The sequence below is a fragment of the Conger conger genome, chromosome 17 (genome assembly GCF_963514075.1).
Source record: "Conger conger chromosome 17, fConCon1.1, whole genome shotgun sequence".
Classification (NCBI taxonomy): Eukaryota; Metazoa; Chordata; class Actinopteri; order Anguilliformes; family Congridae; genus Conger; species Conger conger.
Window position 1 is genome coordinate 4,710,939 of NC_083776.1, and position 14,476 is coordinate 4,725,414.

General features: G+C 48.7%; 1 protein-coding gene across 1 annotated transcript in view; it reads right to left on the bottom strand.

Annotated features, from left to right (window-relative positions):
- The window catches only part of LOC133116865 (unconventional myosin-XVI-like), an 88,272-nt gene extending 78,076 nt beyond the window's left edge, over positions 1-10,196 (bottom strand). The window contains exon 1 of the mRNA XM_061226863.1: positions 9,986-10,196. Coding sequence (XP_061082847.1) covers positions 9,986-10,196 — 211 coding nt within the window. The remainder of the gene's footprint in view (positions 1-9,985) is intronic.
- Positions 10,197-14,476: the final 4,280 nt, after the last annotated feature.

A 14,476-nucleotide genomic window follows, 5' to 3' on the forward strand; every position in this document is an offset into this window, starting at 1 on the left:
ATGAAAGCAGACTCGTTGAGCACAGGGCATGCGTGTCACTACAAATCTGCCCCCCCCCCCGAAAAACACTTTCATCTGCGGGCGCTCCTCTGAAGTCCCCACAGATCTTCTGAGCCCAAATCCCGGGCCTGCTCACACAACTCGACCTCTTTCTTCACCAACTCGAATTTCAGACAGCAGCTGTTAACCTGCAAATAACATTCGCAGGGAATCTTGTGCTGTGTCCGTATGTCCAGGGGGGTATTTCACAAAGCAGGATTACTGAGTCAGCAGGATTACAGGACATTGGCTCAGGCAGTAATAGCAGTCGTCTGGCAGTCGGAGTGTTGCTGGTTTGATCCCGCCCTGGGTGTGTGGAAGTGTCCCTGAGCAAGACACCTAGTCCCCAAATGCTCCTGATGAGCTGGTCGGTGCCTTGCATGGCAGCCAATCGCCGTTGGTGTGTGAGTGTGTGTATGAATGGGTGAATGAGAAGCATCAATTGTACAGCACCATTTACAGGAGTAAAACCCAAAAGTAGAACTTTTTGCTTCAGTCCATGTTCCAGATTTGGGAGTGATACAGGTTTTATGTACGGCAGCTATCCAGGTAACTCCATAATCCTGCGTGGTGAAATACCGCCCTGGCTTCCCGTGGTACAGGACACTAGTTTGCAGGGAAACGGTGAGCGTAAAACAGCTGAACAGGTCCGTGCACACTCTCATGTTCATACACGGGCCCAGAAAAGATCGTTCTAGTCAGGGTCCACGCTCCTGAACACGGTGAACAGCGTCAGCAGATCGCCCAGCATGTTCAGCCTCTGCATATTTCCAGAGTAATCACCGCATCATTGACAAGCTCTCGGAAAAGCGATCGAGCCGACGGAGAGAAGGATGCACTTTACAGATAGAGAGAGGGAGAGAGGGAGAGAGGGAGAGAGAGACGCTGAAACAAACCCGGCAGGAAGTCCCTTTACCGCATTTCATCAATTATTTTCTGTCAGCTGCTCAGACAAGCTATTCATCAATCACGCCCTCCAATTTGGGAGCTGGGAGAATGCGCCTGCCTGCCCTCTAAGGACTTCAGAACGGAGACAGGAGAGGACAATTTACCTGCTCTCCCAGGAAACAAACCCGTCCAGTAGAGCAGCACAGACTGCACACAAACATGAGCCTCTTTTAATTCAGAGCAAAATTTATCCTATCCATCTGTACCATGGCAAGACATCAACATGGACTGGGCAGCAATGAGTGAATGATTGCTCCAGGTACGAATGTTTCCATAGCAAGAGCTTTTGATGATACCTTAACAGTCTGCTAGCCAATTTAGATCATTACCACGATGTAACCAACGTCTAAATAACGGCATTAAGGTCAAACCTCACATGGGCATTAACCGATTAATCTTTAATGTGGATGATGACGTGGTAATGTCCAAGTCCCAACAGAAGGTCCCTGAACCAAACAAACGCCTCAGTCAACACCATGCGGTTTGGATTAGAGACAAACCGCCACCACAATAATTCAATAACATGGAGGCGATGGCCAATCTGGGATGATGCGCAGAGAGCCACGTCTCATCACCCTCAGTGAAAGGGACACTTTTAATACGGACAGAGTTGATCTCGGGAGTTTGACCATCTGGCCTGTCGAGGTGAGTTTCAGCAGGTGTCCTCCAGGTGTCCCCGTGGACATCCAAGGTCAGCGGTCTTGTGTCGATCAGCACAGACGCGTGACTAATGACCTCCACTGGGGACCAATTACGGGAGGTCTGTCAGCGCGGAATGACAAAACGGCTTGGTTAATTGAGGAGGCAGTGAAACGGAGATGGGTAAACACCGCTAAGACGCACACCAGTCAATGAGTAGAGACCAAACCAACATCCTACCGATACATCACGTACCCACCAGTTTATTCAGTGTGGTCCAATGATAAGATGCTGCGTAGAAAGAAGTTTATTCTCCAGGAACAAAACAAACGTGATATTCATCTAATAGGAACGAGGTGCCAAACACAGATGAGATTAATCATGAGTTCTTTTATTAAAATCTGAAACAGTATTTATACGAGCGGGATGTTTCAGATTTTAATAAAAAAAGAGTCAAACCTCTCTTTCTCCTCTACACAGGGTGCGTTTTTTAAGGTAGCTCCTCTTATCACTTTGGCTGCTTGAGCACGGACGCCTTTCCCGCACGCCAGCTTATCTTTAGATCACACGGCGAAGATGAAAAACAAACGCAAGCGCGATAGCCTGGCTGGGACATAAACAGGCAGGGAGGCAGGGAGAGGGGGGCGGGGGGCATCTGCCAAAAAGTGCCGGGGGAATAGAACAGAGAGAGGCAGCGCTCTCTCATTTATGATTTAGCCGAGGCGCGTCTGCCTGCGCAAACATTCCCCTCAAAAGAACCGGATCCGCCGAAAATGATGGACATTTTTAACAAGCGTTTAGTAAATGCAGGGGGCACTTCTAACACTGAGTCGACTGCGCGGGGCGTATTCGGTCCAATCTTCGCCGGAGGCTGCGTTTGATGTTGCCTAAAATAATTAGCACACCGACATCTGGCGCAGTAGCAGATGCCTCTTCATCGCAGTGTGAAGTGGCCGGCTCTTAAGAGACCTGATTGGCCCATTGATTCCCCCGGATTCAGGGGAAGAGGGCTTTTCAGTTCCAGATTGGCCGCGCTCTTGTGAGGCGGTAACGCCCGTTCGCCCCGGGACGCGCGCCTCCTTCCTGGTCTCCGGAGCCGACAGAGCGGCAGGTTTAATGAGGGGCGTCGCCTCCTCTGGCCTCCTCTGAAATCTGATGACCCCAATTAAGCCTCCTGCTCGCTGTCGAGAGCGCACGATCCCAACAGTTTAAGCAATTAAACGGGCTTATTTTTTTAATAAATAAAGTCTTCACAAAAGACATGCTGGCTTCCCTCACCTCCACCAGGCCGTTTTCTGATACGTACGCCGAAGTGGACGGTTCTGTTTGTGATGGAGAGGATGGTTCTGTTTGTGATGAAGAGGATGGTTCTGTTTGTGGTGAAGAGGATGGTTCTGTTTGTGGTGAAGAGGATGGTTCTGTTTGTGGTGAAGTGGACGGTTCTGTTTGTGGTGAAGTGGATGGTTCTGTTGGTGATGAAGTCGATGGTTCTGTTTGTGGTGAAGTGGATGGTTCTGTTTGTGATGAAGTGGATGGTTCTGTTTGTGATGAAGTGGATGGTTCTGTTTGTGATGAAGAGGATGGTTATGTTTGTGGTGAAGAGGATGGTTCTGTTTGTGTTGAAGAGGATGGTTCTGTTTGTGTTGAAGTGGATGGTTCTGTTTGTGGTGAAGAGGATGGTTCTGTTTGTGGTGAAGAGGATGGTTCTCTTTGTGGTGAAGAGGATGGTTCTGTTTGTGGTGAAGTGGACGGTTCTGTTTGTGGTGAAGTGGATGGTTCTGTTTGTGATGAAGAGGATGGTTCTGTTTGTGACGAAGAGGATGGTTCTGTTTGTGGTGAAGAGGATGGTTCTGTTTGTGGTGAAGAGGATGGTTCTGTTTGTGGTGAAGTGGACGGTTCTGTTTGTGGTGAAGTGGATGGTTCTGTTTGTGATGAAGAGGATGGTTCTGTTTGTGGTGAAGTGGATGGTTCTGTTTGTGATGAAGTGGATGGTTCTGTTTGTGGTGAAGAGGACGGTTCTGTTTGTGGTGAAGAGGACGGTTCTGTTTGTGGTGAAGAGGACCTGACTGCAGCCAGAGCCGTGTGCTCCAATCACAGTGCTCAGATGTTGATGTTGGGCGTCTCCAGGTTCATAAGAACACACCCCCTCAGAGACCTGCATTCAGGGACCGCAGTCTTTCAAAAACCACAGTTATAGCACAGCGCACCCTGCAGGCGAGCCGCATACCGCCTCGTGTAAAATGGGATTTGAGGGATCGGCACTTTGCCGTGCGATCGTCAGGATGAACCACTTCCCCGCGCTGAAAGGAGGGCTTCCTCTCCGCGTGCTTCTTAAGAGGCTGCAGCTGTGCAGCGAAAGGCTAATTAAAGCCACATTAGCATCGCCGAACGATAACTACATCAACCGCACAAGGGAAAGCAGCATAGTATTATCTTTTCATCCTTTTATGTCCACCAGATGAGGGCGGAAGGGGGAGGGAGGGAGGGAGGGACTGAGTGCAGCACAATCAGAGACTGAGCTCTGCTCCAGGCAGATAAATAAAATGTGTAGCACGAAAGAAGATCAACACAATAACATCAATAAATAAAGTAAACCAAGGGGACATTACATTATTGGCATTTGGCAGACGCTCTTATCCAGAGCGATGTACAGTTGATTGGACTAAGCAGGAGACAATTCTCCCCTTGGAGCAGTGCAGGGTTAAGGGCCTTGCTCAAGGGTCCAACGGCTGTGCGGATCTTATCGTGGCTACAACGGGATTAGAACCACCGATCTCGGTGTCCCAGTCATGTACCTTAACCACTACGCTACAGGCCGCCCGTTCACAATTATTTTGGATTCAAATACTGTTCTATGCTTTACAGAGCTTGTCCTGGTGAATTGGATCCTATGAAATACTCTCAAAAAGTGCAAATGTCACCTTATGGGTCTCCTGAGCGATCACATCTCACTGTGACGTCATGGTGGCATTATAACAGAAAGCCACACTGTGATGAATGTGAAACATCTGTACATTTTTCTCCATGGAGTTATGCACCCTGGAGAAAGCCAGATTAATGTTGCCAAGAACCACCATACAGTCGCTCCTTCAGCCAAAAAACTGATGATGTTCTCAAGTTTTAAAGGTCCCACATTGTACACATTTCCAGTGTTTCATTTTAGTCTTGATACCCATAAGAAGATGTTTGTGTGGGTTTAAGTACCAAAAACAATCTCTATCCAAGCCCATTCTCCAGCACCCCTCATGAGCTTTAACAAGAACAGGTTTTAGGGACTGTGTTTTTAAGGCACATTGATATCAGTGATATCAGTTTTAATTGGCTGGCTAGCCCCAACGAACCAAACTCTTGCCGAGTGCCTGGATTCATGGTTGTATCATTGTGAGGTCACTACTTCACAGAATTCCAAACGGCTCTTTTAAATGCACATATTCCTCATAAGGTTTGTGTATAAAAATTTGAGGGATCACGCATTTTGATACTTTTGCATAGTTTTTCATAACCCCTTCAACTCCTTTCTATGCCACATAGCAAAGGGAAATGCCATTTTCCACAATATGGCACCTTTAAAAGCCCAGGTCCACAAAACAGTAAAAATCGAGTTATTTTTATTACAAAGGCTGCCTCCAACCCGGCCAAAAAACCCCCACCCCCCCACCCCCCCCGTTCAGAAGCTGCTGAAGTGGTAGCAGGGACATCTCAGCGGGCGGGCTGTGGTCTCTATCCACATGCCCAGCACAGCGTCTCACAGCGACTGGTCAGAACCATAATGAGAGAAGGCCTGACCAAAGGATCTTTTGATGAAAATTCCCTTTCAGGAGAGACCTGTGATGCAGTCGACAGGGCGGCTGACTTGAGCCGCCCCAACCCTCCCCCTCCCCCCCCCCCGGTCGGGGTTCGACCCCCTCCGTGACACCCCATGAGCTGCCAAGTCCTCCTCTATCTGTTCCCTTCCCCATTCTCTCAGATCGGTTTTTCCTCCCCGTCTTTGATAAATATTCACGTTCGCTTCATATTCATAAAACCTCTCCGCACCGAGATCAGGGAGTTTATTTCCCATTAGATTGAGTTCATGGCCCCGGGCTGGTACCCTGCCGGAATGGGCCGGGCCTCAGCGGATGAAATCCAATAACTCTAAACGCCTGTAAGTATAATGTGTACACGACTGTAAGACCCTGAAGTTCACATCGCAGTTCACTACATCTTATTTATTCACTTATTGGGCTGTCAAGCCATTTTAGTCATATAGTTCTGTACATAGAGTAATCAGACGTGTCCATTTGCACATAGCACATAGGGCACTGACTCCCACAGAGGTTAGGAACTGTAGACTGGGGCCGGATTAATGGCCTGACAGATTTGATTAACTACCCAAAACTGAGGGCGCTGGTTTTGTGCAGTAGATTCATGCGTTTCGGTTGAATATTTCCGAGCCCTGGTTTAATGCGGCTGCCACACTGTTTGCCTACATATTGTGCTCTAGGTCTACCCTGCTGGGTTTTGAAGCAGCTCGTAGCTGGTTGTCCAGTTCAGACCAGCTCCCAGCTCGACGTGGTTTAGCTGGTTGACCAGTTCAGACCAGCTCCCAGCTCGACATGGTTTAGCTGGTTGACCAGTTCAGACCAGCTCCCAGCTCGACATGGTTTAGCTGTGTTCACCAGTTCAGACCAGCTCCCAGCTTTACATGATTTGACCAGCTCACATTTTGTTTTGAAATAGCTGGTAGCTGGTTTACCAGCTTACACCCAGTTAGACCAGCTTCATGACCAGCTTGGCCATGCTGGTTGACCAGCTCATAACCAGCTAGACCAGCTTAGGACCAACTTTATGGCCAGCTTGACCAGCTCAATTTTCAAGCTGGTCAAGCATGGCTGGATTTCACAGCAGGGTAGGACATAGCCAGGCTATATCCAGGTAAAACCTGAGCTATTTTGGGGTCCATCCATGTTTTTGCTCACATGAAGGACAGATATGATAGGGTTGTTCTGGTGGACAGTTGGGTTCCATGACAATGCTCTAAACAGATTAATATTCTGAATTTCATGATTTAATTAGAAAAACGCAAAAGCAAGTTCATTTACATGTTTCTAATAAACTAATGAACGTGGTGAACTAATTGTGGGCCTCCACATTATATTAACACGAGGTGTAACCTTTGATGCTCTTTTAATTTGCAGAAACGAGACAACCACAGACCAAAATGGGTGCGATTGTGAAAGAGTTTGGGGAACCTGTCCCCAGAATAACCTTGATTTTTATCGAAAAAACCAGAGCACAATCTGTTTTCTTTTCTTCCAAAAAGCAACTCTGCCATCACCAGGACCCAACACGTCAGAAATCTGAAGGTAAATCGATTTTTCTCTTTTGAAAGGGCGGCATGCTGTGGTTCACTCACCGCGTGCTGACAGGATTAAAACGGGGACCGATTTAGCCGTTTTTGGGGGAGAAATCCATTGTCTTAAAAATGCACGCGAGGACACATTCAGCAAACGTCAGCGCTCATTCGCCGATAGCAAGTAAATTAATAATCCTTTTTTCCCCATTAAATTTTCATTATTAAGATTATTATTATTATTATTTTTTTAAACAGAGTGACTGTTCCGAGATGAGGAGCAGCCAGCCGATCGCGGAAGCTCGCCGCGGAATTCCTTTCATCTCGCAGCCTCCGCCGACATCACAGGCGCGGTGACAGGTTTTAATTAGCGCTCCCGTCGGAAGAACGCGGCTACGAGGCGGATGCCTGCCGTCTCCGCGCGCGCCTCAGCCCGTCCCTGGCAGGCGAGGCCGGCACACGCGCGGATCCCGGGAGGAACCCCCGCCTTTTCCGCGTTCGTTCGGCGGAATGGCGGAATTTAAGAGACGGGAGTGAAGATAAAGAGTAATCTTCAGCATGAGGACTGAAGAACGAGAGCAGACTGCTTTGCTAAGCAGGTGTCTCAGGGACTTCAAAGCGGCCATGTTAAATATTTGGATGTTGTGATTAGCAGCCCCGGCAGGGGTTGGACAGAGATAGTCGAGTCAGACTGGCGTATAAAATACAAATCAAACTACACAATGACAGATGAATTTGCTCACAGTATTTCAGCATGAAAAATAAAATCACAAGAATTCCAGTCTATGTAGGTCAGAATTACGATCAGAGAGAGAATTTCACTTCAAGGAAAACCCAGCGGGGTCTCTGCCTGCCAGCTCTCCGAGCGGGAATGCTAAGGAATAGTACCGGGAACGCAAGAGACGACTAAAACAGGCAGTCCCTGTATCCCAAAACTCTCATCCCTCCTCACCCCCCAAGCAAGACGGATATTAAGCTTTTTCGCCTTCTAACGGGATTATGGAGTCTGTGCCCGCTAAAATTCCAGAAATCCTACCACAATCCCCCAGGAATATTTCAGAAATCCCTCCACAACCCACAGGGAACATCTCAAAAAGGACTGCCTGCATATTAATGAATGCCTCCACATAATTCTGACAGGAAAATACACAGCAATGATCCTGCCCCCCCGCCCCCCTCTCCCCCCCACCCCCCTCGCCCGTTAACTCCACGGGGAGAGGCATGTACTAAACGTTCCCACTCAGCCACCGCTCCGAACACCGTCACGGAAGTCAAACATAATTTTGCTTGTTGACTGCGGTCCCAGGGGTGGTTAAACAAGACAGCACGCACCCTCCCCGAAACCAGAGGATGAGGAAGAGCCCAGAAACCCAACCTGGGCCATGTCTGAGAGGAGATATGGGGCATATGAAAAAAAAAAAAAAAAGGAAACCAACGTCAGCCCTTCTGGATGATGACTACAGCTTTCCTAACGCAGTGGAATCTCATTCATATAATCAGCGGTGAAACATGAGGATCTGGGCACGACGGCGTCCACACATCCGAGCGTTCATTCACCCAGCGTATGCCCTGATCAAGGGCGACGGAAGTCTCTCTCTTTTCCCCCCTCCCTTCTTTACATATCGTCTATTTATAACGCCGGCTACTTCCTGAGCCCATTCAGGAGGAGAACCGCTCCTCGCCCGAGGGCAGGGCTGACCAATCAAACGGGCGATCATCACGCAACCCTTCCCAGCTGCAGTGTTGATCATCGTGAGGGCTCAGCCTGAGATCGGTGTGCTCTGGGATCGTTGCGCCGTCCTGCCCCCCCCCCCCCCCCCCCCGCCGCCCCGCCCCAGGCTCCTCTCTCGGGGGCCTCGGCTGCGTTTTAGCGGATTACGCTCGCCCGTCTCCAGAGTGCCTCTGTGTGCACTCGCGGTATCCGGCCTTAAGACGGATGAGCTCATACCGCGGGGTTAATGGAAGCCTGCGGCTCCGCCGGATTGATCCGACTCCGGGAAAATCGAGATTTGGGAAGTTCGCCGTCGGGATAGGAGAGGGGAGGGGAAGCCTGGGGGGGGGGGGGGCTGTGACAACGGGGACGGTCCCGACCACCCAAATTAACTTCCATGGCCACCCCAGACCCAGAACCATATCATGACATCACTGGCTGCTGAATCATTCCGCTGATGATGTCATCACAGCCTCAGGAATGCACTTAACGGGATGATGTAAGGCCCTTGTGAGGCTTCCACAGCTGTAGTCTGTCTTCATATCAATCATCCAGAATATTATAAAAATATGATAAAATATGCTGAAATATGCAAACCTGTCCTGTCACATATCCACAATAAATATGATGACAATATTGTGGTCGGAACAATGAATGATTTACCAATTGGGCCTTCTCTTGGGGGCATTATTAGTTACAATAGTTACCGTCACCCACTGCACCCCTAAACACTATCAAAAATAACGTGACAGGGGAGGTACATTTTTGTTCATCGAGGATCATATTTCCCAAATGTACCCTGACAGTACAATTATGTTCTATTGGGCACGAGCAGGGCGGCACGGATGGTGCGGTGGGCAGCACTGCCGCCTCACAGCAGGAGGTCCTGGGTTCAAATCCCCGTCGGCCGGGGCCTCTCTGTGCGGAGTTTGCATGTTCTCCCCGTGTCTGCGTGGGTTTCCTCCGGGTACTCCGGGTTTCCTCCCACAGTCCAAAGACATGCAGGTTAGGCTGATTGGAGAGTCTAAATTGCCCGTGGGTATGAGTGTGTGAGTGTGTGAGTGTGTGAGTGTATGAGTGTGTGAGTGTATGAGTGAATGGTGCGTGTGCCCTGCGATGGACTGGACTGGGTGTATTCCTGCTTTTCGCCCAATGTACATTTTCGAAGAAATGAGATATATATTGCTGATTGAGGGAACAGTTTTACGCACCTATAAGGTACCGGCGCAGGGACACAAGCATTGAGACCTTCTCAGGCACTTTTCACACCTTCAGTTCTGAGCCCTCGCCCTCCCCCTCCCCCCTCCCCCCCTCACCTTCGCGGTCGTCATGGCGCAGGATGGCGTCCTGCAGGGCGCGGTCCGGGCCGAAGCGGACGCGGCGGCTCCGCCCGCGTTTGGGCCGGGGCCGGGGCAGGGCCTGCTCGCGCTCGTAGTACGCCCGGATCTGATCGCAGCGCATCCGCCGCACCAGCCGCTGCCTCTGGCCCAGGGGCAGAGAGTCCAGCAGGCACTGCTCTATCTCCATGTCCTGCTGCCGGAACACCTTACATAGCTGAAAACAACCTGAGGAGGGAGGGAGGGAGGGAGAGGGGGGAGAGAGAGGGGGGGAGAGAGGGAGGGGAGGGGAGGGGGGGAGAGAGGGGGGAGAGAGCGGGAGAGAGAGGGGGGGAGGGAGAGAGGAGGGGGGGAGGGAGAGAGGGGAGGGGAGGGGGGAGGGAGGAGGGGAGGGAGGGAGGGGAGGGAGGGGGGGAGAGAGAGGGATGGGGAGGGGAGAGGGAGGGGGGAGGGGGGAGAGGGAGAGAAGGGGGAGAGAGAGGAAGAGAGGGGGAGAGAGAGGGGTTAGGGAAGGAAAGAGGGAGGGAGAGAAGGGGAGAGAGGAAGGGATGGGAAAGAAAGAGAGGGAGGGGGAAAGAAAGAGAGCAAGAAAGAGAATACAAGAGAAAGTATTTTAGAGAGAAAGTGTGTGAGAGAGGGCAAGAGAGCGTGTGGGTGTGTATGTGTGAGAGAGAGGGGATGAGAGTGTGAGAGAAAGAGGGAGGGAGGGAGAGAAAGAGACAAGGGCGGAGGCAGAGAGAGAAGACAGAGAGAAATTATCATTACCATTGTTAACATTGTTACCATGATTACCATTGTCTTTGTTATCATCTTGTTCCATCAACTACAGTATGTTCTTTGCATTAGCAATGTTTAACCCAGCAGTCATACCAGTGAATATAAGGAACATAGACTGAGACTGCGGTAGCAGACGGTGATTTTAACTGCCTTTACACTTGAAATGGAGAGCAAATGATCTGGCTGGTGAATCATTACACAAATCGTGCACAAAGCACACAGTGCCATCTGCAGAGGATGAACACCAGACACGTACGGGTGTCAATGAGCGTGTCACACACACACACACACACACACACACACACACACACACACACACACATATACTGTCACACACACACACACACCGTAAACCACACGGGGGCACAATGAACTTATCACACACACACACACACACACACACCCTAAACCATACGGGTGACACTACGAGCATATCAGACACACACACACACACACACCCTAAACCACACAGGGGCACAATGAGTGTATCACAGACACACATATACACACACACCCTAAACCACACGGGTGACACTATGAGCGTATCACACACACACACACACACACACACACACACACACTAAACCATACGGGTCACACTACGAGCATATCAGAAACACACACACACACACACCCTAAACCACACGAGTGACACTATGAGCGTATCACACACACACACACGCACACTAAACCATACGGGTGACACTATGAGCGTATCACACACACACACACACACACACACACACACACACACGAAACCGCACAGGGGCACAAGCGTATCAGCACTGACACGTGCCCCTGTTCTCGGAGGCGACGTTAATGACAGAGGACCCTGTGGTTCCCCTACAGCTGCGTTATCACGCGACACAATCCCACACCATGTTTACAGCCTGCTGTATCAACGTAGATAAGTATTGCGTAGGACGAGAGAGGCAGCAGATAACGTTGGATCCTGGATCCGACGGCTTCCCATGTAAGTTACAGATCATCCTAAATTGAAAAGCAACAGAAACATTTTTTTTATTTATTTTTTTTTATTCACGAGTGCTTTTGTTCCACAATCCAGAGAGACAAGTGCGTTTTAGCCTCGAATGTCAGAGAGGAAGAAACATATGGCTGCACGAACATTCTCGCGTTACCATGGCAGCGCGCCAGGAGGAGGAATCCCGTCAATGTCATGAGAATATTATGGGATGCATGTTTCAGCTGGTGCCTTTGAGAACAGCTGATAGACAGTGCGTGGGCGAAGCATAGTAAACTCCAGCCGGCGTAAAATAACGGATTCGTTCTCTTCTCCCTGACCGTCAGCCAAAGCAAAATCACTTTCAACGGAAAACATTTCCTTTAAACCAAGGCTGTCTGATTTTATTTGAGAAGGACTGCTATGGCACCGGTCCCTTTCTCACCCAGGACTAAAAACAACTGATTCAAAATGGTTCATTTTCATTGAAGACTGTGACTATGTCTTGAGATAAAGTTTCGTTCTTGCTGAAAAAAATCAGCTTAATCTAGGTTTTGAAACAGCTGGTAACTGGTTGACCAGTTCAGCTCAGCTACCAGCTCAACATAATTTAGCTGGTTGACCATTTCAGACCAGCTCCCAGGTTGACATTGTTTGACAAGCTCAAGCTATGTTTTGAAAAGGCAAGTTGTCGGTTGGTCAGCTACCAGCTCAGACACACTACCAGCACTAGCTGGTTGACCAGCTCATACCCAGCTAGACCAGCTTATGACCAGCCTGGCCATGCTGGTTGACCAGCTCATACCCAGCTTGACCAGCTCAATTTCCAAGCTGGTCAAGCTGGCATAGCTGGATTTTAGAGCAGGGATGGCATTGGGCTAAAAGCCTAGGACGTTTACACCCACAGGGGCCCTTCTCCATAAACTACAGGTTCAAAAACCAAGTCAGGGAAAAACTCGAGGCCCTAAGCATAATGCATGGTTATATAGGTGTTATGTCATGTTTATTACAGGTCTATGCAGGCTTTGCTGAATTTTGCTTAATTAAATAATTTTATTTAACATTTCCGAGATAATGAAAGCACACCCTTCGTGGAGAGGGATTGGGGTTCTCTTTCGAATCTCACACACCGACGTCACGCCAACATCACGCAAACATTTACAAAGTTTGTAAAAAAACTGGCAACGTGCTCTGATGCTGTTACACATCTGTCTGAAAATAATCGGGGTGGTGAATTCATTCATATAAACCTATAGACACCTGAGTGAAATAACACACATTTTAAAAGCCAAATCATAGATGGTGCTTTAAAAAAAATGTCTACGCTTAATAGTAATACCAGTGACAGCATTCGCTCGTTGAAGCGTTCAGGCGGATAAGGTTGTTTCTGGCTGTTTCTGGGCTCTTCATGCTGTTGAGTTAAGGAAATCTGGCCCTTCTGTTTGTTCTCTAATGATAGATTTCAGTGAGGTTTGAATTCCCTGCATTAACATAACTGAGGGCTGAATAATGCTCGTCTTTGAACGTGTCTCTTTGAAGTGGGACACGTGAAGCTTTGTTTTACAGCTGCAGGGGAGGAGGAGAGGTGTGTGTGTGTGTGTGTGTGTGTGTGTGTGTGGTGTATGTGTGTGTGTGTGTGTAGATGTGTGTGTGTATGTGTGTGTGTGTAGATGTGTGTGAGTGTGTGTGTGTGTGTGTAGATGTGTGTGTGTGGTGTATGTGTGTGTGTGTGTGTAGTGTGTGTGTGTGGTGTGTGTGTAGATGTGTGTGTGTATGTGTGTGTAGATGTGTGTGAGTGTGTGTGCGTGTGTGTGTGGTGTATGTGCGTGTGTGTGTAGATGTGTGTGTGTATGTGTGTGTAGATGTATGTGTGTGAGTGTGTGTGTGTGTGTAGATGTGTGTGTAGTGTGTGTGTGTGTGTGTGGTGTATGTGTGTGTGTGTGTGTGTGTGTGTGTGTGGTGTATGTGTGTGTGTGTGTGTAGATGTGTGTGTGTATGTGTGTGTGTGTAGGGGGGGGGGGGTATTTTGCACATCTACCCACCTTTGAGGTTTGAGCTTTTAAAACAGCAAACCATTTGCCTTTTAACATATTTTATGCAATTTACAAAAGGATTTTTAAAGCTATTCTTTAAGCCCATTTTAACCCATTCCAACAACAATTCTGACCTCACTGCTCATTCATCCATTAGACTGAAAATTACGGGGCATCGTGATAATGGTGTTGTTTATTACATGGCTACTGTTGTGGTCCACAGCATTCTAGAGATGTTTGATGTGGAAGATGAGCTTCTGTTAGGAGTGTCACCACAGTACAGGACCGTCTGGGGTCTAGACCTACAGGCACCGCAACATAACAGAGAGGAACAAGGCTGGTGACTCAAAGGTCAGGTGATCAAATCCCTTCAGCAATGGTCAATGCCTAAAAGGCAATGAGAAGATTTGTTAGCATTCGCTAGTGCACTACTACACACTGAAACACGTTGCAAATGCCAATACGTTCTCAGAAATGCCTATTTTCAGTTAACGTAGATATTAATTAATTTTATTTTCAGCATAAGAGAATATTATGGGGCACTGTTGATGTGGCACGAAAACATGAGTTAAAAACAAAAATCCAAGCCCTGCTAAATTACTCAAATGGACAACTGGAAAGGCTCACTAGCTGTGGGGCAGATGCTCGGAGACAGGAAAGGGCTTTAAACAGCTTTACAGTTTTTTGGCTGTGCTCTTT